At 40.7% G+C, this 23,107-nt stretch overlaps 1 protein-coding gene across 17 annotated transcripts in view; it reads left to right on the top strand.

The window, feature by feature from the left end:
• The window catches only part of Snx29 (sorting nexin 29), a 543,288-nt gene that overhangs the window by 116,192 nt on the left and 403,989 nt on the right, over positions 1–23,107 (top strand). For all 17 annotated transcript variants that reach the window (XM_087208901.1, XM_087208905.1, XM_087208903.1 and 14 more), the window contains 2 exons: positions 6,187–6,250; positions 15,228–15,356. In XM_087208901.1, coding sequence (XP_087065027.1) covers positions 6,187–6,250; positions 15,228–15,356 — 193 coding nt within the window. The remainder of the gene's footprint in view (positions 1–6,186; positions 6,251–15,227; positions 15,357–23,107) is intronic.

Raw genomic sequence — 23,107 nt, forward strand, 5'->3', positions numbered from 1 at the left:
TAGGCCACTGTACTTGGTGACAAAAGAATCACAGGAAACTATCCTGAACTTGGTTTAAGATCTCCTTGAAGGATGGTGTTCATTAAATTAATTTCAGCAAATGGACCTTAAAGGAGCAACTTAGAACCAAGTGCTCTTTGGCCAGATGTGTGTGTTCCTACCTTGCTTTATATCTCTAGGCAAAGATGGTGGCTCAGACTTCCGAAAGACTCTATATAATTGGCTCAGTTTGAGTCAGCTGCCACCCCTTATCTCCTGGGATGGCTGTGCACTTAAGTCTACAGGAGCAGTCTCTGAGCTGAGGCAGGAATAAGACTGAGTAGGTCAATTCTCATGTCTGCCATAGCCAGTGGGCAAAGACGTCCCAGGAGCCCCAAACCCCCTAATCCCTGGCAAGCTTCAGGGTAGCTGGGGAGAGGGCCAGGTCTTCCAAGGAGCATGTGCTAATAAGGCTCAGAGGCTTAAGAGAAGGAGAGTGGGTCTGATGTGGCTGCAGACTGAGGATGGGCAGAGAAGCAGGTAGAGGGAGGTGACAGAGACCTGAGCAGTGGGGGCCACTGTGCACATGGCTTGGAGCCTCAGGTGTCTGCAGGGGGACTTGGTGCCTGAACCCTGGGTGTAGATCCAGTTGGGTGGGTTCCAGTGAGGTTGGAGGAAGATCCAGGGAGGGAGCTGAGCAGAGACAGCCAGGGGGACGGGAAGGCCGGGAGGAGGCCTGTGCAGAAGAGGGAGGGATCCTGAGTCTGAGGTGGCAGCTGCTTGCAAACAGTTTCCTTCCTATCAGAGTTCCATCTCTAGCCCCTTCTTTAGGCATAGCCATGGCCTGCACAGTGTTAGGGGCCACACAGTTCCCTCCACCTTGAATCAGAGGTCGGGAGTTGAGGTAGAGGGAAGGGTGTGTGGATGTTCTCCTAAGACAAGTCTGCACAAGTTTATGTTAAAGGGCCCAGATGGTATGTATTTCAGGCTATGTGGGTCCAGTAGTCTCTATTGCAGCAACTTGTGCTGCAGTTGTAGAGTGAAAGTAGACATGGACGGTATGAAAATGGATGAGCAAGGCTGTGCTCCATACTATCTTCACGGACCTCTATCCAGTCCTGTGAGGCTGACAGTATTTGCAACACCTTCACTGGTGAGGGAGCCAAAAGGCAAAGCTGGTTGGATCCATCCTTTCCCAAGCCTCCCCTCTGGGACTTGGAGATCTGAGGTTTGAAAGTGTACCTGATTAGAAAATCTGCCTCTTTCCATGTGGGCTGATTTGCTCCCCTGAGGAGCTTACTGTTTTCACAAACACTGGACCAATTAGTTTTTGTTAGATCGGCCCTCGATATGCAGACGTTGAAACAAATTGATAGCAAAACTGTCATTTTCCGCTCATTCTTTGGTTTCATGTTAAAAAAGATTATGTAAATGTTTGTTCATATATTTATATGGTTTTGATTGTTTCATTTCTTAATTTCTCATATTTAAATATCACTGTATGAAATTTATTTCAATATCTAGCAGAAGCAGAGATTTAAGTCCTTTTTTTGGCTTCCAAAATGTTTTCTGATCCTGGCAACATTTGTGGATGGATCTATCCTTTCCACAGTGATTAGAAATGTAGACTTTTATCCCAGATTGATTTCTGATGATTGAAGTGAACATTCTCCTGTGTATTTGACTGGATTTGCAGTTCAGTCCTTTGCGGCCAAGCAAGGAAGTGATTTTGAGATGGATGGCCATTTGTCTTTCAGCCTTAGGAGAGGGAGAGCCCAACTTGGCAAGGCTCTGCAGAAGCCACAGTTCAGAATTGCTGTTCTGTTTTCACTGGAATTGTGTACTGTGGCAGGTAATAAAGAGGAAGGAATTCACAGTGATAGAGACTAAACAAATAATGGGCTGCACAGCGCTAGAGAGAGGGAGAGGAAATTACTTGTTAGGGAGCACCTCTGCTCGTGCATGTCACTTGCACTTAGCAGAGTATAACATTTATGTCATACACAAAATCACCCCAACATTACTTACTGGCTCTACTGCCTGAGGAAAGTCACAAAAAGCCCATGTGACAGCAGAAGTGAATTCATGTTCAAGATGAAGCCTACTAGAAGAGCATTTTGGGGGATAGTAGTTTGGTTCATGCCCTTTTCCATCATTGGCACAAGTGTTCTGACACTCTGACAGCCCTTCTTTCTGAGATGGCATTTTGAAAAGACTCCCACCATCAGAGCATTGTTTAATCTGTGCTTGTGAGTGTTATTTGTCATTCTGGAGATACAGGGGCCCCTCCAAGAGGAAATGTACAGTGTGGGGTGCAGAGAGGGAAGAGAACGGTCATACCAGGATGATAGTGTGAAGGGCATCAGCACTGGTCATCCAGCTCCCCAAGGTGAGCTACTTGAATGGCTACTGCTTACGGCTCTTCTCACCAGACGAGCCTTTGTATGACTGTGGGTCATCCTAGGAAGGAGGATCCAAGGATTCTTTGATGGAGTGTAACATTTTCAGCCAAGTCTGAGACAGTGTTGGAGACTCCCTCATCCTGGACCTAAGAAGCCTGAAATCCAACTTGCTTAGATTCTTCTCAATGACACAACCCTGGCCGAGTGAGAAACCAAGGCTAGTTTCTCACATGCCCATAGTGATCCTGTTTGACACTTGAGAAGATTCTTTTATCTAGTTTGCTGCTCTAGGGCTTAGAGGCCTTTTAAAAATTCCTTTTTATTTCCCAAGGTCAAAGTATGCAGGAGCTTAGTAAATCCCGTAACTCCTAAAAATGTGCCCAGCATAAATGACTGGTTCTCGTGACAGTCACTGCTACCTTATTTCTATCTTTCTGTTCCCTATTGTTGAAGGGAAAGACTAATTATAGTGATCAATAACACCTGTTAAATGCTCCTGTGTGCTGGACATTGTTCTAAGCACCTTATTTGCATAGTTTCTTATTAAATCCTTTTAGCCCTTCTATGAGATAGAAACTTTTAAGATGCCATTTTTTAGATAAGGGAGTTGGTGCTCAGAGAGAATCACTAAATTTGCCCAAGGTCACTCAGCTTTGGAGCTGGGATTTGAGCTTGGGACCTGACAGTAGAGAGTGTACTTCAAATAGTCACAACCCTGAACCACCCCTCTGCACTCAGTGAAGTACATGCATAGGCTGGGGTTTTAGTCTATTCTTTTGTCCATCCTACAGTGAATGTGGCATTATCCCATTTTGCAGTTTGCAAAAGCAGAAGCCAGGTTGAGGTCACTGTGAGATAAGCAGCTGAACTGTGTGCGTGTTTTAAAAACTCAGATCTGCCCAGCCCAGAGCCTCTTGATAGCAACTTTGCATGGATGCTCTTCCTGTCATTGGAAAGATGCTGCGAGAATCCCTGTAGGATCCTCCTGTTATCCCCACGTCAGTGCTTCATTCCTGTCCAGCTCTTGGACCTGCCCAGGACAATTTTGGACCCCTTAGAACTTTTGGAAGCTATTGTGAATCTAGCAGGGAATGGTCACAGTTTGCATTTTCTGCTCTGAGTTACTGAACGTCCGCCATGGGTGATGTGACAATGAAAGCAAGGCTAGTTGGGGCTGAAGCATTGCTAGGCACATGAAAAGTGCTCGAACTGTGATAGCCTGTTTTTGCTGTTAATTTTAGAAGTCTAGAATAGAAGTTGAATAGGAATATCCTCTTTCTGCACTCATTTTCACAATCAAATCCGTACACCTTGATTAAGCACTCATTGTGGAGGAGCTCTGGGGAATACCAAGATGCGTAACATGCTGCATTCAGAGGTGACTGATCATTGCATACCTTGTGATGTGCTACAAGGCTAGGCCAATCAAGGAGGGTTTCTCAGAAGTGCATTTTCACCTGGGCCTGGAGTGATTAATTGGGTTTTATCAAATTGGAAGTAGGGTTGAACAAGAGGAAAGATGGGTTCTGGCCAAGAAATCGATGGAATAACATCTTTTGGGCAGAGGCTATGTGGGTAGGGGCAAAATGGTGCAGTCAGTATTAGTCTGAGGCCCCTGAACAGATTGTTTTCCCTGCATGGAATGACAAAAGCAAATGTCACAGCACAGGATCGTGCATTTGGTGACGAGTGGTTCCCTGTAGGAGAGACATGACAGAGTCTAGGGACTGTGGGCCTGCCAAGTGTCCTGTGGAGTGCAGGGCAGCCCTCACTGAGCTCACTGGTGGCAGAGGTGTCTGCATGGTGACGCCTGTCTGTAGAAGTCTCATTTCACCTTAGGTTCAGTGCAACCAGTTTGTTAGTATAAACCGGACAGATGTGTGTGTGATATGCCATCGTGGAGCAGAGACAGATGGCTGACAGGAATGCAGGGCAATAAGGTAGCTTCTCTGATTAGGACAAGATCTCACTTCCCCCAGCCTCCTGTTATGACTGTGAATGTCCTCTACCTTTATTCCTGGGTGTGGTTTAGGCCAGCCAAGAATTTCAAGGCAGACAGATACCTCGGTAGAACATTCAGAGTTCAAACATGCCTTGGAAAGGAGCAAGTCCCTGAATCTGGGTCCACAAAACTTCCCTGCCATCTGTCCTGGATTGCTGGTGATAAGCACCGAAGAAGTTTTATTCTACCTGTCTTCAATAATATATTGAGTCTATTTTTTTCATGGCCATGGTATGAGAATAAATTGTTTCCTTTTTTTCCCCACAGATTTGTCAATATTTTTAGTTAAAATTCCCACTCATAATAGAATTATGATGAATTCTTCTAAATTGTTAATGCTTCCTAATACAGCCTGTAAGAGTCAGTACCTTTACATAGTACCATGCCATTTAATCTCTCCTCTGATACTCACAGCACCCCAAGGTGAGTTGATGGGTGCTGTTCCCTGCTTCTGCCTGAGAGAAGAGCTCAGAGAGGCTGAGAGCTACGACCCTAATTACCTGCCTGAGTTTAGAATGAAAAGCCTTATGGACTCTGTTTCACACACGTGTATATGGATGTGCATTATTGCTCTCTATTAAGAATCCTCCTTTGAGGGTGCTTCTTCCATATGTAAGGAAGGAGTTGGGGTTCTTCCTTGGGAAGGTGCTTGAACCCAGTAAGTGCTCAGTAAGATGTCTGAATGAATACATGCATGAGCTCTGGGCCATCATAACTTCTACCCAGAGTATGGCCCATGCAGGCTTTCTTAATGCTCCTTTTCTTCTCAGCCCTGCCTCCCACATCTCTTTGTAATCTTTATTAATATCTTCTCTAGAAATGTGTTTGTTTTTGTTGTGTTATAAAGAATTTCAAAATTGAGAGTATTTTTTGTGGCTCTAGTCTTATGACATGATACTATGAACCGAGTCCCCCAGTTGTCTCTGTTATGGCCTCATTGCTTGGACCTGTGTGCTCCAGGGGCTTTCACAGTCCTTGGTTCTGGGCATAACTTGTTCCCCTGGACATAGCCATGGCCTCCTGCTGTATGTGTAATTTTGACCCTGAGCTTCCTAGCAGCTAGTCTTAAGAGGAAAATATAGTTTACAGTGTCTCTTAAATGGACAAAATGACACTAGTTCCTCAGGAGAAATCTAGAAATTTCTAATCTTAAAATTTGACTAAATGATGTGGTAATGACTCTGACATGTGCACAGTGACAGTTAAGTTCGATGTAGATAGGATACTTGGATATATATTTAATTGAAAGGTATGTTTTTCCATCCATGAGTGCTTTCTTGTGTTGAAGATGCCAGAAGGGTATGAGTATCTCCTCTGAGTAATTATGGACTGTGTATTGAAGATACTTCCCTAATAGTGTTACCTGTATGCTAACTATAGAAGGAGGTGTAGGAAAACCAGATCTTTGGTTAAACTTGAATGACGATTTCTATGTCTGTATGGAGCCAAATGTCAGTTGGTCTGTTGTCTAGGCTGATTAACAGCTATAATGGAATAAATCATTGCTCAAAATATATGTTGTCCAGGAGCAAGGCTTTGGGAAAACATTTAGAAACTGTAAGCTGGGTATGTTCACCAAGGAAACACTTCTGCATTTATTCTCATCCCATCCTGCCCTTCTGTTTTGTGTGGCTGGTGAAAGTGATCAGTTAGCATATTGGATCTATTAGACTCTATAGGAATTAGTTTGGAAAGGGAACAGGGAGCTCATTTAGACAGGCTCTCCTTAATAACTTACAATCCAGAGAGGTGGGTAACAGCCAAGGTCAGCTGATTGATTTTGACTTTTCTTTCTTTCCTTAGATGAACTGAGACAAGCCATCGTGGCCATGATGAACAGGAAAGATGAGTTGGAAGAAGAGAACAGGTACTGGGATCTTCGCTATTGAGGGATGGCCTTTCACCTCTGACACAGAGAGATCATAACAGATGAAGGAAATTTTGCTTTACTGGCAAAAGTGTCTGGCTGTTGCTTAGTTTTTGTCTTGATATGCCACTGTGATATATCTATTGAGGCTTATGTGCAAGCAAGGAATGAAAACCTAATAATAATGGCACTGTCTTAGAACAAACTTAAGAATTTCAAAGAGTAGTCTTTCATTCTTTTTTTAAAAACAGCTCTTATTGAGATATAATTCACATCTAACACACCTCACCTATTCAAACATACAGTCCATTGATTTTTAGTACACTTCACAGATACATGCAACCATCACCAGTTTTAGAACATTTCCTTCACCTCAATAAGAAAACCCCACACCCTCTCCCTCTCACTTCTCTACCCCTATAGCAGTCTTTTGAGTGACCTTTAATTGAGGACCTGTCTGTCATGTTCCAGACACTCAAATGCTTTCCTTAAAGTTTGTCCAAGTCAAGGATATTTAGGGCAAGATGGATTTTTTTGAGTTTTCCAAATTCACTTTAGATACTGAGTAGGCAAAGGGCTTTATTCTTTTCTTCCTGGTTGAAACCAATGCTAGATGCTGTCTGGTATTATTGCTAACATCTGACTGAAGTTGAGTTTCTCCACGCCAGTATGTCTTGACAATGGGTGGTCAATAGAAGGCTTGCCTGCGATGATCATCTTCCTGCAGGAGCTAGGGGTGTGTGTGTGCTTGAATACACATGAGTATGTGTTTATGTCATTCTCCTTTTTTTGGTCTTGCTATGTAGTTCAAGCTGACCTTGAACTTACTACGTAGCTCAGGCTAGCCTGGATTCGCTGCAGTCCTCCTGCCTCAGCTTTCTAAGCATATGCCACCCTCTTCTTTCTTTTTTTTTTTTTAATTAAAAAAATTTTTTTTTATTCTTAAGTTCTTTTATTGGTACATTTTAGGTATACAATAAGTTTACATTTATCACTGGGTCCTTGTTCCTGTACATGATGAATCTTGATTCTTATTTTTTCCCCATTACCTGTGTGGCCTTCACCCCCTCCACCCCTCCCTATTTACATAGACTTCATTTCCATTTTTGTTTCTTTTCTCATAATTTTTCCTTCCCCTTCTTTCCTTTCTCCTTCCCCTCCCTTCACCCCTACCTCTTTGGACTTTTTTTCCTATTTCAAATTATCAGTTATTCATTTTAATCATTTTAACCCTTATTTACACTTTCAGTTTCTCACACTAGAGAAACTATTCGGTATTTACACCTGTGTGTCCTATTTATTTCCCTTAAGAGGATGGCCTCGATGGGCATCCATTTAGTTATAAATGACTCCAGTTTCTCATTCTTTATGGCTGAGTAGTACTCCATTTTATTAAAAAAACACATCTTCTTTATCCAGTTTCCAGTTGATGGGCACTTGGGGTGCTTCCAAGCTTTAGCTATTACAAACTGTGCTGCTATAAACATGGATACACATATATCGCTGTGGTATGATTGATTCTTTTTAATTCTTTGGGGAAGATACCCAGCAGGGGAATAGCTGGGTCAAATGGGACCTCCAGCCCTAGTTCTTTGAGGCATCTCCATACTGACTTCCACAGTGGTTGCACCAGCCTGCACTCCCACCAACAATGGAGAAGGGTTCCTTTCTCCCCACAGCCCCACCAGCATTTATTATTGGTTGATTTCTAGATAGCAGCCGTTCTTTGTGGGGTGAGGTGAAATCTCAGTGTTGTTTTCATCTGCATCTCTTGAATGACCAGTGATGTTGAACATTTTTTCATATGTTTATTTGCTACTTTTACTTCTTTGAGAAATGTCTCTTCATTTCAGATGCCCATTTTTGAATTGGGTCTCTGAATTTGGGGGGTCTGAGTTTTTCAATTCTTTATCTATTCTAGATAGTAGTCCTTTGTCTGAGGTACAGCTGCTAAAAATTTTTTCCCACATTGTAGGTTGTCTGTTAGCTCTGTTGGTGGTTTCTCTTGCAGTGCAGAAGCTTTTTAATAAGATGAGATCCCAGTTGTTGATTCTTTCTGGTAGTTCCCTTGCTGCTGAGGTTTTGTTCATGAAGTCTTTTCCTATACCAATGTCTTCAAGAGTTCTACCTAACTTATCTTCCAGCAAGTTTAGTGTTTCTGTTTTAATATTTAGATCTTTAATCCACTTTGATCTTAGTTTAGTTCATGGTGATTGGTATGTGTCTAGTTTTTATCTTTGGCAGGTTGAAATCCAGTTTTTCCAACACCATTTATTAAATAGGCTATCTTTCTTCCAATGAGGGTGGTTGGCTCTTTTGTCAAAGATGAGGTAGCTGAGTATGTCTGGAGTTGCTTCTGCATCTTCTAATCTATTCCACTGATCGCCAGGTCTGCTCTTTTGCCAGTACCATGCTGTTTTTATTACAGTAGCTTTGTAGTATAGTTTCAAGTTGGGGGTTGTGATACCCCCTGCCATGTCTCTGTTGCTTAGAATTGATTTTGCTATTCTAGGTCTCTTCTGGTTCCAAATGAATTTTTGTATTGTTTTCTCTAGTTCTGTGAAGTATCTTGTTGGAATTTCAATCAGCATTGCATTGAATCTATATAGTAGTTTTGGAAGTATGGCCATTTTCCATTTTCTTGTATACTCTTCGATCTCTTTTTTCAGAGTGCTGTAGTTTTCAATGTAGCGGTCTTTTGCTTCTTTTGTTAGATTGATTTCTAGATATTTCATCTTTTTGCACGGTATTGTAAAAGGAATTGTTTCCCTAATTTCTCTCTCAGTGAGTCTGTTATTTGGGTACAAGAAGGCTATTGTAGGGGCCGGGGATTTAGCTTAGTGGTTTCGCTGCCTGCTGTGCAAGCGCAAGGACCCGAGTTCAATCCCTAGTACCAAAAAAAAAAGGGCTATTGTTGTTTGAGTGTTGACCTTATATCCAGCTACTCTACTGAATCTGTCAATTAAGTCTAGAAGTCTTTTGGCCAAGTTTTTTGGGTCTTCTATGTAAAGTATCATATCTTCAGAAAATAATGACAGTTTAACTTCTTCCTTCCCTATCTTTATTCCTTTTATTTATTTCTCTTTTCTAATTGCTTTGGCTAATGTTTCCAGATCTATATTGAACAGGAGTGGTGATAGTGGGCATCCTTGTCTTGTTGCTGATTTTAGCATGAAAGTTTCAGTTTTTGACCATTTAGTATGATATTGGCTATTGGTTTTTCATAGATAGCCTTAATCAGGTTGAGATAAAGACCTTCTATTCCAATCTTCTGTAGGGCTTTTATCATGAATGGGTGTTGGATTTTGTTGAATGCCTTTTCTGCATCTATTCAGATGATCATATGGTTTTTGTCCTTGACTCTGTTAATATACTGTATTACATTTATTGATTTATGAATGTTGAACCATCCTTGCATCCCTGGGATAAACCCGACTTGGTCAGGGTATATGATCTTCTTGATGACACTCTGTATTCTGTTTGCCAGTATCTTGTTGAGGACTTTTGCATCTGTGTTCATTAGGGAGATTGGCCTGTAGTTCTCTTTTTTGCTTGAGTCTTTCCCTGTTTTTGGAATCAAAGTAACACTTGCTTCCAGGAATGAATTTGGAAGCCTTGCTTCCCTTTCAATTTCCTTGATGAGTTTAAGGAGTAATGTTGATAGTTCTTCTTTAAATGTCTTGTAGAATTCAGCAGTGAAGCCATCAGGACCTGGGCTTTTCTTTGTTGGTAAATTTTTTATTACATTTTCAATTTCACTCATTATAATTGGGGTGTTTAGAATTTCTGTATCTTCTTCATTTAACTTTGGCAATTCATATGTATCTAGGAATCTGTCCATTTCTTCTGTGTTTTCCATTTTATTAGCATACAGGTTCTCTAGTGCTCGCTTTGGCAGCACATATACTAAAATAGATTACAGATTCTCGAAGTAGGTATTGATTGATGATCTTCTGAATTTCTGTTGGATCTGTTGTGACTTCACCTTTTTCATTCTTGATTGCATGGATTTGTGCCTTTTCTTTCCTTTTTTTTGATGAGGTTGGCTACAGCTTTATTGATTGTATTTATTCTTTTGAAAAACCAACTCTTTGATTCATTTTTTTGTATCATTCTCTTAGTCTCCATTGCATTGATTTCTGCTCGGATCTGTTTAATTTCCTGTCTGTTACGAGCTTTGGATTTGTTATGCTCTTCTTTTTCTAGGAGCTTGAGGTTCTGCATTAGGTTATTTATCTGAGTTCTCTCTGTTTTCCTAATATGGGCATTCACTGCTATGAATTTCCCGTGTAGAACTGGGTTTTATTGTGTCCCATAAATTCCTGTATATTGTACTGGCATTATCATTTACTTGTAGAAACTGTTTAATTTCTTTAATTTCCTCTGTGACCCATTGGTTGTTCAGGAGGTTGTTATTCAGTTTCCATGTGTTTGTGGAGGTTTTGTGGTTTCTTATGTTATTGATCTCCAATTTTATTGCACTATGGTCTGATAATATACAGGGGATAACTTCAGTTCTTTTACATTTACTTAGACATGTCTTGTGAGCTAGAATGTGGTCTATTCTGTAGAGTGACCCATGTGAAGCCAAAAAGAATATGTATTCTGATTTTGTGGGGTGGAACACTCTGTAAACATCTATTAAGTCCATTTGTTCAATAACTTGGTTCAGTTCTAGAATTTCATTGTTAATTTTTTGTCTAGATTATCTATTTGTGATAGTGGGGTATTGATGTCCCCCACTACAATTGTGTTAGTGCTTATGTGGTTTTTCATGTCCATTAATATTTGTTTTGTGTAGTTGGGGGCATTCATATTTGGTGCACATATATTTATGATTGTCATGTCTTCCTCTTGGATTGTTCCCTTCACAAGGATGTAGTGACCATCTTTGTCTCTCTTAATTAGCTTTTGTTTGAAATCTACTTTGTCTACAAATAATATTGCTACCCCTGCTTTTTTCTGGGTTCCTTTCCTGTGGCGAGCCATTTTCCATCCTTTTACTTTCAATCTACGAATTTCTTTTTGAGTTAGGTGTGTTTTTTGTATACAACATATTGTTGGATTTTGCTTCTTAATCCATTTTGCCAGGCTCTTTCTTTTGATTGGTGAATTGAGGCCATTAACATTGATGGTTATAATTGACAGATATTGATTCATCTTTGTTGTAATGTTTTACTTTTGTTGGCTCTTTTATTTGTTTTTCCCCCTTTCCCTTTAGTGTCTTACCTTGCCTGGTGGCTTCCCTCTGTTGGGCCTCATGGAGTTGTGACCTTCATTGTTTTTTTTCTAGGATATTGTTTAGAATTGCTTGTAGGGCTGGTTTGGTGTTCATGAAATTTCTCAGGTGTTCTTTGTCATGGAAGTATCTAATTTACCCATCAATTTTGAAAGATAATTTTGTAGGATACAACAGTCTAGGTTGGAAGTTATTTTCTCTTAGGGCTTGAAATACTTCACTCCAGGCTCTCCTTGACTTGAGGGTTTGTGTTGAAAAGTCTGCCATGATTCTGATGGGCTTTCCTTCATAGGTGATTTGTTTCTTTTCTCTAACTGCTTGTAGGATTTTGTTCTTCTGTTGGGTTTCTGGGATCTTGATTATTATATGTCTAGATGTAGATTTTTTTTTGATCATGGCTAGTTGGAGTTGTATATGCCTCACTCATCTGTATGTCCAATTCTCTACCTCTGTCTGGGAAGTTTTCCACTATTACTTCTGTGAACAGTTTTTTTTATATCAATTGTACTTTCTCCTGTTTTTTCATGGACTCCTATCAGTCTTATTTATTCTTCTTTGCGTCGTCTAGCGGTTGCTGGATTGATTTCTCATGGTCCCTTACTATTTTTTAGAAATCTCTGTTTTCATGGTCCTTAACCATGATCCTGTCTTCTATATCTGATATTCTATCTTCAGATTCCCCTAATCTGCTGTGGATACTTTCAATGGAGTTTTTAATCTCCTGAATATCTGTTTGAATCTGTTTCATGGATTCCATTTCTCTCTTATGTTGGGCAATCCTGGTTTCCATTTCTTTCTTATGCTGGGTATTCATGGCTTTCAGCATGTTTCTGAACTCACCTGTTTTTTTTAAAGTCTGTTTCTGTTGTAGAGCCTCTAATCATGTCTTTCACTCTGCTCACCATCTCTGTAGATATCTGGGAGATTATGTCTGCTTTGAATTTTTCTAGAGCCTCATTCATCTGTTTTGTTACTTCCTGTGCTATCAGTTCAGGGTGTCCAGGTGGTTGATTATCAGACTTTTCCACCTGGTTTCCCCTGGGATTTACCCTTGGTGAGGTGGACATCTGAGTTTGTGCCTTGCTTAAATGTCTTCTCATTTTTGTTTTTTTTTTTTGGTACTGGCCTTGGCTTAACTCCTGGGTTGATACTTCGAAATTGCTTATTGTAAGTATCTTTGTTGCTTGTAATTCGAACCCTTATGGAATGGAATGATTGCTTCTCAGAGGCGTCTTCCAGATGTAGCTGGTCTTTAAGATTTGAGTCTCTAATGACTCTGAGGCTATCTCATTTTCATTATACCAGGAAGGACCACTGACTAGATCAATCACAACACCTTAGCCCAAGTGATACAATCAGCAACACCATATAGCATCAAGTACATCTTAGAAAATGACATTTTGTGGTAGTTATTAATCTATCACCTTTAACTGTATGAATTAAATCAAAATCAAGGACCAACCCAACATATGTTTATAGTGAATAAACTCTTCAATATAACAACTTTACCCTTCGGGATGGGGAGTTAGAAGGAGTCAGGGAGGGAGGGACAGATAAGTAGAAGGATAGGGGAAGGTTAGCAGTGAGGCCAGAGGACACAGGCCAGAGAAGGAAAAAAAGAATAATAGAAAAATAAAGAAGAAATCCGAATGAGGGCCAGATCAGGAACAGAAAGGGAGTTGAACAATGTGGGACAGCAGGATGTGAGTGTAAGAGAGAGAGAGAAAGGAAAGAGAAAAGAAAGAAGAAAAAAAAAGAGAAGAACAAAAATTTGCAAAGAATAGGAAAAAAAATTAAAGATAAGAGGAGAGAAAAACCCCAATAATACTAGTTTTGGAAATAAAAAATAAAAATGAAAATGAAGGGCCTCCTTCAGGGTATGTCTCTGCTGTCACAGTAGACAACATGGGTAGCAGTGTGCAGATAGATATAAGTCATTGAGTCTCAGCAAGCCAGTCTCAGACCTGTGAGATTCAGGCAGATTTCTGGCTTCAAGTCCCAGGTTGAGCTCCCTGTCCTCCTGTAGCGTTGAACTCTGTAGGGTTGTACTGCAGGTTCCAGCTGCCCTTCCTCTAAAGATAGTCCTGGTTCCAACGGGAGGTGATGATCCCTCCAACTTACCCAGCACAGTGGTCTGGTGGTCCGGTGTCCCCTGTGTCTTTGTAGTGTGGAAGCAGGTGGCAGTACAGCCAAGAGGCCAGAGAAGTGAGGGAGTGGGGGTGGGGGTCCTGCAGGCACCCATGCTGCTAAATGGATTGCTGTGGAGGGCGCGGGCTGAATGGGTCGGGTTCCCTGTGACCAGGGACCCCTCTGCGGTGTCTGCGGATTCTTATTTCTTTATTCAGAGTAAGAATTAAGGATTCATGGTGACAACCAATCACAGCTCTCAGACTTTATTGTGGGCCTTGTTTGACAAGCTTCTTGCTCGCCCTTTATGGAAACATATGAAAGCAAAGAAGCATAATTTCTAAAACAAAAGAAAATATTTTTAAAAGGAATTTTTACAAAGCACAGTGTTCTACTGAGATAAACTTTGAACAAAGGGCTGTAGCTGCTGAAGAATTCTTTTTTCATGCTTCAGCTAGAGCTGTTATCTTGGAAGAAGCCATAGGATTTGTCTACCTGTGAAGAATATTATTCACCGCCTGTGAATTTCTTCTTCCCAAAGAGGGAAGAATATCAGCATGTTTGTGTCAGGAGGCCTGAGGGCTCATGAAGGGAATTTTCTCTAAGCTCTCAAAGAACACAGGTCTTGGAGAATTCAGTGAATAATGGAGGTGGGAGAGGGGCCAAATATTTTGTTACATTCTATTGTCACCTTTTAAAAGTCCTTTAGATTTGGTGTGTTGATGCACCACAGTTGGGGCATTGTTTTCTATTCAGGTGCAGTGAATTAAATGATCAATAGAATCATGTTTGCTTATTTCTAGATGGTAATTTGTGATGATTTCTAGAAGACCTACTATTCCTTTCCATTTTTAAAGACCAGGAATGACAGATATACAAAGCATGTTTGGGGAGTCAAGAAATTTGGGAATATGAAACAGATGCCTCTAACCATACAGCTATGTACACTGCTCTGTGTGTTTGTTTAGCCTGGGGACAGTAACAAAACATAGCTCAAAGTGTGGTTTATGGGTAGTGGTAGAAGTGAGACCAGACATCTGTCCCATAATCTGAGCAGGTAGTCTGTTTTTATGCTGTAGGTTATTCTTTTGGCCTCTTGTGACATCCTTTCCTTTGCTAAATCTCTTAGTGTGTTTGTGACAAAATGTCTCTGTTTAATGTGCTACACCTTTGAAAGGGGTGTCTTTAAGGAGACTTGCCTGAGATCTGCTCAATTCCCTGTTTTCCCTTGACCTGAGCTGTCAGATGTGTGGCCTGCTCACAGGAGAACTGGGACACAGAAGAACATGTCACAGGTGATTGCCTTGGGCTTCATCAGAATCATTGTTTTTAGGCTCTTGTCCCATGTTGCTATCTCCTTATATCAGTTCATATGAGACAGATGTGCAGAGCCTTATGGATAGTGAGTGAGTGAGGAACTGACTGAGGTCAAGAACTGTGTTCTTGGGCTGGAGATGTAGCTCAGTGGCACTGTGCCTGCCTCACAAGCACAAGGTCCTGAGTTCGATCCCTGGTACCAAAAAAAAAAAAAAAAAAAAAAAAAAGACCTGTTTCCTGGGCTTGATGAGCTCTAGCTGACAGCATCTGAACTGCTGGGACTTGTCTTCCCAGGTCGCTGCGGAACCTGCTTGATGGTGAGATGGAGCACTCGGCTGTGCTTCGGCAAGAGGTGGACACCTTGAAAAGGAAGGTGGCGGAGCAGGAGGAGCGGCACACCATGAAGGTCCAGGCATTGGCAAGGTAGGGAGGGCAAGGGACCATGAAGTGAGCACCTGGAGGCTTGGTTAAAACCCATGCACAACTTTCACCCACACTTTGGAATAAAAAAATTAGTGACCAAAGGAAATAAAATTTATGCATTTCAGTTTAACTTATTTTATTAAATGATGCATATGCACATGGTTCAATGTTCAGAAGGTTAAACTGTGTGAGACCCATTTTTTTGTCCCTGCCACCCAGTTTGCTCCATAGAAGCCATCAGCGTTACCAGTTTCAGAGATCATCCAAGTACATACAGCCAAATGTGTATGCATATATTCCCCCCATCCCAAATACCACTCACTTTACATCTTGGGGAGGTCTCTGTGTGGGTGGACATGGGGACTGCCACGTTTTTAATAGCTCTCGATATGTCATTATCTGAATAACCAGAATTTGTTTAACAGTCTGCCAACAGCTGAGGATTTCCAGGCTTTTGGAAGTAACCAATAATCACAGCTAACAACCCGTGTGTCTGTTATCTTGCTCACGTGTGAGTGCATTTGTTGAAAGCATTCCCAGGAGTAGACTTGCTGGGTCAAGGTGCAGTGCATTTGTATGTTGGATAGAGGCCATTGGCTTGCCTTCTGCAGATGCTGAGCCACGATGTCCCACAGCAGCATGTCAGGTGACACTGCTGCCTCAGATGTGCTCACGAGAGTAGGACCCGGGTTTCAGGTTCCTGATAAAATCATGGAAGAAAAATGAGGCTGGCAGGATATTTTTCCATTTGCATTTCTCCAATTATGACCATGATTGAGCCTATTTTTATTAAGAGCCTTTTCTTCTGTGATGTTGTTTATGTGTTGTGAAAGAAACCTTCAGTGGACCAGAAAGCATCCAGCTCCCATAAAACATGCATATTTTTCTTAATTTGTTCACATGTGAACATATTTTTATATGTTGCACTTAGAATCTATAGCCCATTATTTTTTAGGCCACCTCCTTCCTCTATTTACTATACAAGAGCAGTTTGGGTTTTTTTTGGTTTTTTCCCCATTAACTTTATTGGTCCATTTTAGGTATAAAACACAGTTACATTCATCATTGGGATCTCGTACCATTACATGAGTCTCTTGGTTCTTATTTTTTTCCCCTTCCCTTGCCCTCCCTTCACCCCCTCCACCCTCCCCTATTTGCAAAGACCTTGTTTCCATTTTTTTTCCTCTTCTCATATTTTTTTCCTTTCCCTTTTTTCCCTTCCCCTACCCCTCCCAATTCCCCTGGTCTTTTAGAACTTTTCTTCCTGTTACACAATATCAGTTATACATTTTTTAAGTTACAATATTAAGATCTAGGAGACATTACCACAGATTTTACAGAATTTAAAAGGATATAGAAAGCATATTTCAAAAATTACAAGAGCAGTTTTTATGTTAACTGTTTTGTTTTTTTTTTTGGTGCTGAGGATGGAACTCGAGACCTTGTGCTTACGAGGCAGGCGACGGCACCACTGAGCTAAAACCCCACCCCTATGTTAACTATTTTTATATACCTGGATGTAGTATTTCATTGAGTTAAAGTATCATAGTAAATTGGCCGTATTAATTGATCAATTTAACATGGTCAATTTAGCATTTGGGTTATTTCCTGTTTTTTCCTTCTTTTAGATGAAATAAGCAGTTTACTGCTTGTTCTTTGAAAGTGCTTTTAAGTAAGACCAGGAGAGAATTAAGACCTGTGGCAGTGCCAGGGCACCCAGGGCTGGGTGAGTTACATGGCAGCCTTTGTTATCCCTTGGTGGTGTGAGGTGATGTAGTTGTGTATCTGTAATTGAATGTTAGCACCATGACTTCATATCTAAGTTCCATTCCTTGAGCCTTATCCCTTTCTTCCCCTTCTAAAATGGCATCTCAGGAGCTTCAGAGCCAGTTAAATGACAATTACAAATGAGTAATAGGTACCTAACTTGGCATTTTCTCTACTGGTCCTCCATTTCATCTGGCCATGGTAGATTCTGTGGCATAGTTGCATTTGATGTTCACAATAAAGGCTGAAGACTTTAAAGACACTGGTTCTGAATGATCCGTGACACCAAGGATTATATTCTTTGTCATTTCTCTGGCTTGTGTTAGAGTTCACCTTAGTCCTGAGTCCTGCTCCATTACTCTCAAACTGTGTGCTTCTGGGTGAATTGCTCCGCATCTGCAGGCGTGTGTTTCCTCATCTATGAAGTGGAGAGGATGGCCTTACTCACCCAGGGAGACTGAATGAGGAGGAGAGTGTGAGGGTGCCAAGGTGCTGGGCGTGTACAAGCTATTGTGAGTGTGTGACAGTAAGCACATTTTAGCACGTGAAAATCCTAGGGCAAATTTCATTCTATAAAGTTTGTAGAAAAAACTGATTTCTTAACTAGACTGTTTTGTAATTGGAACTCTTTCTATTTAACCAATGGGTAGCTAAGAGTTGAAGGTATCTGAAAGGTTGTGGTTTATAGGTGGGACATCTACAAAACAGATGAATATTCGAAAAGAAGTTAACAGATTGATCAGTCTTCTAAGTTTTGGCAAGCTTAATTGCCGGCGTGTTCCAGATAGAGTTCACCTCTGTCAGTTCTCAGAAGGTTCTTCTTGCTTCTGGCCACAGCAAGAGTATCAGTCTGTGTTAGTGAATGGTGGACCCAAGCTGTTGCCTGGGGAGAGGGAGTGCTGCAGCTGGTGGGGCATAGTCGGAGTGGGGCAGTGAAGTGTCACAGGCTGGCAGGGGGGATGTACGTGTGTGTGTGTGTGTGTGTGTGTGTGTGTGTGTGTGTCCCACCCTGTTCTCATGTTCACCTGTGCTCAGGGCAGGTCTGATTAGATGATTTAATGTAAGGTGACTTGGCTTAACTTGGTTTGGACTTTGGGGATCAGTTCCTAGATCTACTCTATTTCTGACTAATTCTGTGACCTTGTGTGAGTTAATTAACCTATCTTTCAATTTTCCTAGTTTTAAAATGGGGATAAGATGCTGTTGCCTGCCTTGCAGGCACAAGGTCTTGAGTTCGATCCCCGGTTAAAAAAAAAGGGGGGGGGATAAGAAAACTCTACCTCATTAGATTATTGCATGGATAAAATGAGAGCGCATTTGTTGGCTCAGTAAATACGCTTCATAAATATTCAATAAATGTTAACTATTTTCATTTTTCTTAGTATAATTCTTATGTTAACTTGCCTAATTGAAAGGTATATTTTAGTTGGCCGTAGTGTCACATGCCTGTAATCTCAGCAGTCTGGGAAGTTTAGACAGGAGGATTGCAAGTTGGAGTCCAGCCTTGGCAACTTAGTGACTAAGCAAGACCGTGTCTTTAAAAAAAAAGAAAAAGCTGAGGATATAGCTCAGTGTGAAGGGCTTAGGTCCAAAACCTAGCATTTCTTTAAAAAAAAACAAAACACAACCCAAACAGAGAACTACAGGCCAATCTCCCTAATGAATGTTGATGTAAAAATCCTTAACAAGATACTGGCAAAGAATACAGAGGGTCATCAAGAAGATCATACACCCTGACCAAGTCAGATTTATCCCAGGGATGCAAGGATGGTTCAACATTCGTAAATCAATAAATGTAATACACTATAGTAACAGAGTCAAGGACAAAAACCATATGATCATCTCAATAGATGCAGAAAAGGCATTTGACAAAATCTAACACCCATTCATGATAAAAGCCCTACAGAAAATTGGAATAGAAGGTCTTTATCTCAACTTGATTAAGGCTATCTATGAAAAACCAACAGCCAACATCATACTAAATGGTCAAAAACTGAAAACTTTCACGCTAAAATCAGGAACAAGACAAGGATGCCCACTATCACCACTCCAGTTTATATTGTTCTCGAAACATTAGCCACAGCAATTAGAAAAGAGAAAGAAATAAAAGGAATAAAAATAGGAAAGGAAGAAGTTAAACTGTCTTTATTTGCTGATGATATGATACTTTACATAGAAGACCCAAAAAACTCTGCCAAAAGACTCTTAATTGACAGATTCAGTAGAGTAGCTGGATATAAGGTCAATACTCAAAAAACAATAGCCTTTTTATACACACATAATAGACTCACTGAGAGAAATTAGGGAAACAATTTTTTTACAATAGCATCCAAAAAACTGAAATATCTAGGAATCAGCCTAACAAAGGAAGCAAAAGACCTCTACACTGAAAACTATAGCACTCTGAAAAAGGAGATTGAGCAGGATATAAGAAAATGGAAAGACATCCCTTGTTCCTGGGTAGGAAGAACCAATATAGTGAAAATGGCCATACTTGCAAAACTACTATATAGATTTAATGCAATGCCGATTGAAATTCCAACAAGATACTTCACAGAACTAGAGAAAACAATCCAAAAATTCATTTGGAACCAGAAGAGACCTAGAATAGCAAAAGAAATTTTAGGCATCAGAGATGTGGCTGGGGGTATAACAATCCCCAACTTGAAACTATACTACAAAGCTACTGTGATAAAATTAGCATGATGCTGGCAAAGAAACAGACCCAAGGATCAGTGGAATAGATTAGAAGATGCAGAAACAGCTCCAGATATACTCAGCTACCTCATCTTTGACAAAGGAGCCAACCACCCTCATTGAAAGAAAGATAGCCTCTTTAATAAATGGTGTTGGAAAAACTGGATTTCAACCTGCCAAAGATTAAAACTAGACAGACCCATACCTATCACCATGCGTTAAACTAAGATCGAAGTGGATTAAAGATTTAAATATCAAGACAGAAACACTAAATTTGCTGGAAGATAAGTTAGGTAAAACTCTTGAAGACATTGGTATAGGAAAAGGCTTTATGAACAAAACCTCAGTGGCGTGGGAACTTGCACAAAGAATCAACAACTGGGATCTCATCTTATTAAAAAGCTTCTGCACTGCAAGAGAAACCACCAACAGAGCTAACAGACAACCTACAATGTGGGAAAAAATTTTCAGCAGCTGTACCTTAGACAAAGGACTACTATCTAGAATATATAAAGAACTGAAAAAAATCAGACCGCCCAAATTCAAAGACCCAATTCAAAAATGGGCATCTGAAATGAATAGACATTTCTCAAAGAAGTAAAAGCAGCAAATAAATATATGAAAAAATGTTCAACATCACCGGTCATTTGAGAGATGCAGATGAAAACAACACTGAGATTCCACCTCACCCCAGAAAGAGTGGCTGCTATCAAGAAATCATCCAACACATACTGGCGGGGCTGTGGAGAGAAAGGAACCCTTCTCCATTGTTGGTGGGAGTGCAGACTGGTGCAACCGCTGTGGAAATCAGTGTGGAGATACCTCAAAGAACTAGGGCTGGAAGTCCCATTTGACCCAGCTATTCCCCTGCTGGGGATCTTCCCCAAAGAATTAAAAGAATCATACCACAGAGATATATGTGCACCCATGTTTATAGCAGCACAGTTTGTAATAGCTAAAGCTTGGAAACAGCCCAAGTGCCCATAAACTGGAAACTGGATAAGGAAGATGTGGGTTTTTTATAAAATGGAGCACTACTCAGCCATAAAGAACGAGAAACTAGAGACATTTGTAGCTAAATGGATGCATATTGAGGCCATCCTCTTAAGTGAAATAAATAGGACTCACATGTGTAAATACCAAATAGTTTCTCTAGTGTGAGAAACTGAAAGTGTAATTAAGGATACACACGGATGAAATTGCCTAATAACATTTCTCTGATTATGTTTCCATCACATGTCATGTGACTGTATCGAAATTTAAATTAGGGAGAAATTTGGCTTATGCGTGGAGTATGCTAGCTAACTGGAGTTTTTTTCCAGACCACTGTTTGTTCAATGTTGGTTTTGGGGATCTATCTGAAACATATCACATCCTCTGGTGTATTGTTGGTACTTGAGATGTTTTTAAAATTATATGGAAAAATGTTTAAGTGCTTTTCAGTTTTGTTTTGGTTGAGTTCTACTGTGTTTGAATATTATTGTAGTTTTTTTCCCTTGCATTGTTCTTCTTTGAATGGTTTTAATTTCTGTGTGTGTGTTTGATAATAAAGTTATTTTTAAATTTAAAAAATATATAAACATATATTAACATGTATATATTAACAGCAATGGAGCAGAAAGAATACCTAGCTATGTCAAATTCAGGAATGTGAAATTTACTTGTCATAAGTATTCTAAAAGTGTATGTGGTGTACATGCATTTTACTGGCTTTGAGTATGACTATAAATCTGAAATGTCACTGAGCATACTAAGAATTTGGGTACACACATTCCTTTTGATCAAAATTAATGGCTTTTCTTTCATCTCTTATGGTTCAGCAAAGAACAAAGTCATGTAACTAGCCCGGTGCTTTTGTGGCCCCAAGCAACTGCTAGTTTCCCATGTGGAGGGATTATAATGAGTTGCAGTGAGACTGTGTAAGTCACTAAATAATTGTTTGCCTTACTTCCTGCTGAATTAAGGAAACTCAAGCTATGAGACAGATGTTAAAAGAGAGAAGACACAGATTTACATGAGAAGTCCCTTTCAAGGATATGTGTTGGTCTGTTTTATGCCACTGTAACAGAATACCGCAGACTGGATGAATAATGAACAGAAATTAATTCGGCTTATGATTCTAGAAGCTGGGAAGCCCAAGCTTCACATGGGTGAGATAGCAGGTGAGAAAGAGCAAGAGAGAGGGAGTGAGAGAGGTGATGGACTGAACTCACTTTTATAAAAAAATTCACTCATGATACTGACATCAATCCATTGATGAGAGCAGCACCCTTGTATCCCAATCTCCTTAAAGATCTCACCTCTCAACATTGTTGCATTGGGGATTAAGTTTCTAACATAAGAACTTTGGGAGATACTTTCAGCCATGGTAGGAAGCAAGTAAACATGGTTTTTGCCTTATTGTGGGGACGTTTTCTGTTTTTGCATATTGTATTAGTCATTTCTTGATGTGTAACAAATTATCTCCACACTTGGTTACTTAAAACAACTGTTTATGACCCTCTAAAGTTTGTGTGAGTTAGGAATGTGAGGATAGCTAAGTTGAGGGTTGGAGTCTCAGGAAGTAGCAGTCAGGCTGCTAGCCAGGGTTGCTATTATCTGAAGGCTTGACTGGGACTCTCACTCACTCATGTGGCCATTGGCAGGAAGCTTCGGCTTCTGGCCACGTGGGCCTCTAGGAGGTGCTTTCCATGCGGAGTAATGCAAGGGCAAGAGAGTACCACCAAGATGGAGGCCCCGCAGTTTTTATTACCTAATCTGGAGCTGGCTCGTGATTGCTTCTGCTGTATTCTATGAGTACACAGATCGGCCCTGATTCAGTGTGGGAGGGGAATACAGGGTGTGAATAGCAGGAGGCAGGGATCACTGGGGGCCATCCTGAAGACTGCCCACCACACCCGGGCTTTAGCTTCTTCCTGGAGTCACAGGGTCTTCTAGAGAAGTAGAAGTAGTAGGGTGTCTGTATCTTTCTGGAAAGAGACTTATTATAGGGTATTGGCTTACATGATTGTGGATGCCGAGAAAGTCCACAGTCTGTTGCCTGCACCTGGAGGCCCAGAAAAGACAGTGGTGTAGTTTGAAGGCTCGAGAGCCAGGAGGCTGCTGGTGTTGATGCAGTATAAATCTGAAGGTCGTGAGAACCAGGAGCACCGAGGGTAGGAGCAGATCTATGCCATAAATCAAGTGGTGAGGCAAAGAGAGAATTCACGGTCCTCTGTTGTTCTGTTCTGCTCAGGCATCATGAACTGGATGATGTCCAACGATACTGGTGAGGGCTGTCTGCTTTA

The sequence above is a fragment of the Heterocephalus glaber genome, unplaced genomic scaffold (assembly GCF_053883595.1).
Source record: "Heterocephalus glaber isolate CG9 unplaced genomic scaffold, H.glaber_assembly_v1.0 deba00000943, whole genome shotgun sequence".
Classification (NCBI taxonomy): domain Eukaryota; kingdom Metazoa; phylum Chordata; class Mammalia; order Rodentia; family Bathyergidae; genus Heterocephalus; species Heterocephalus glaber.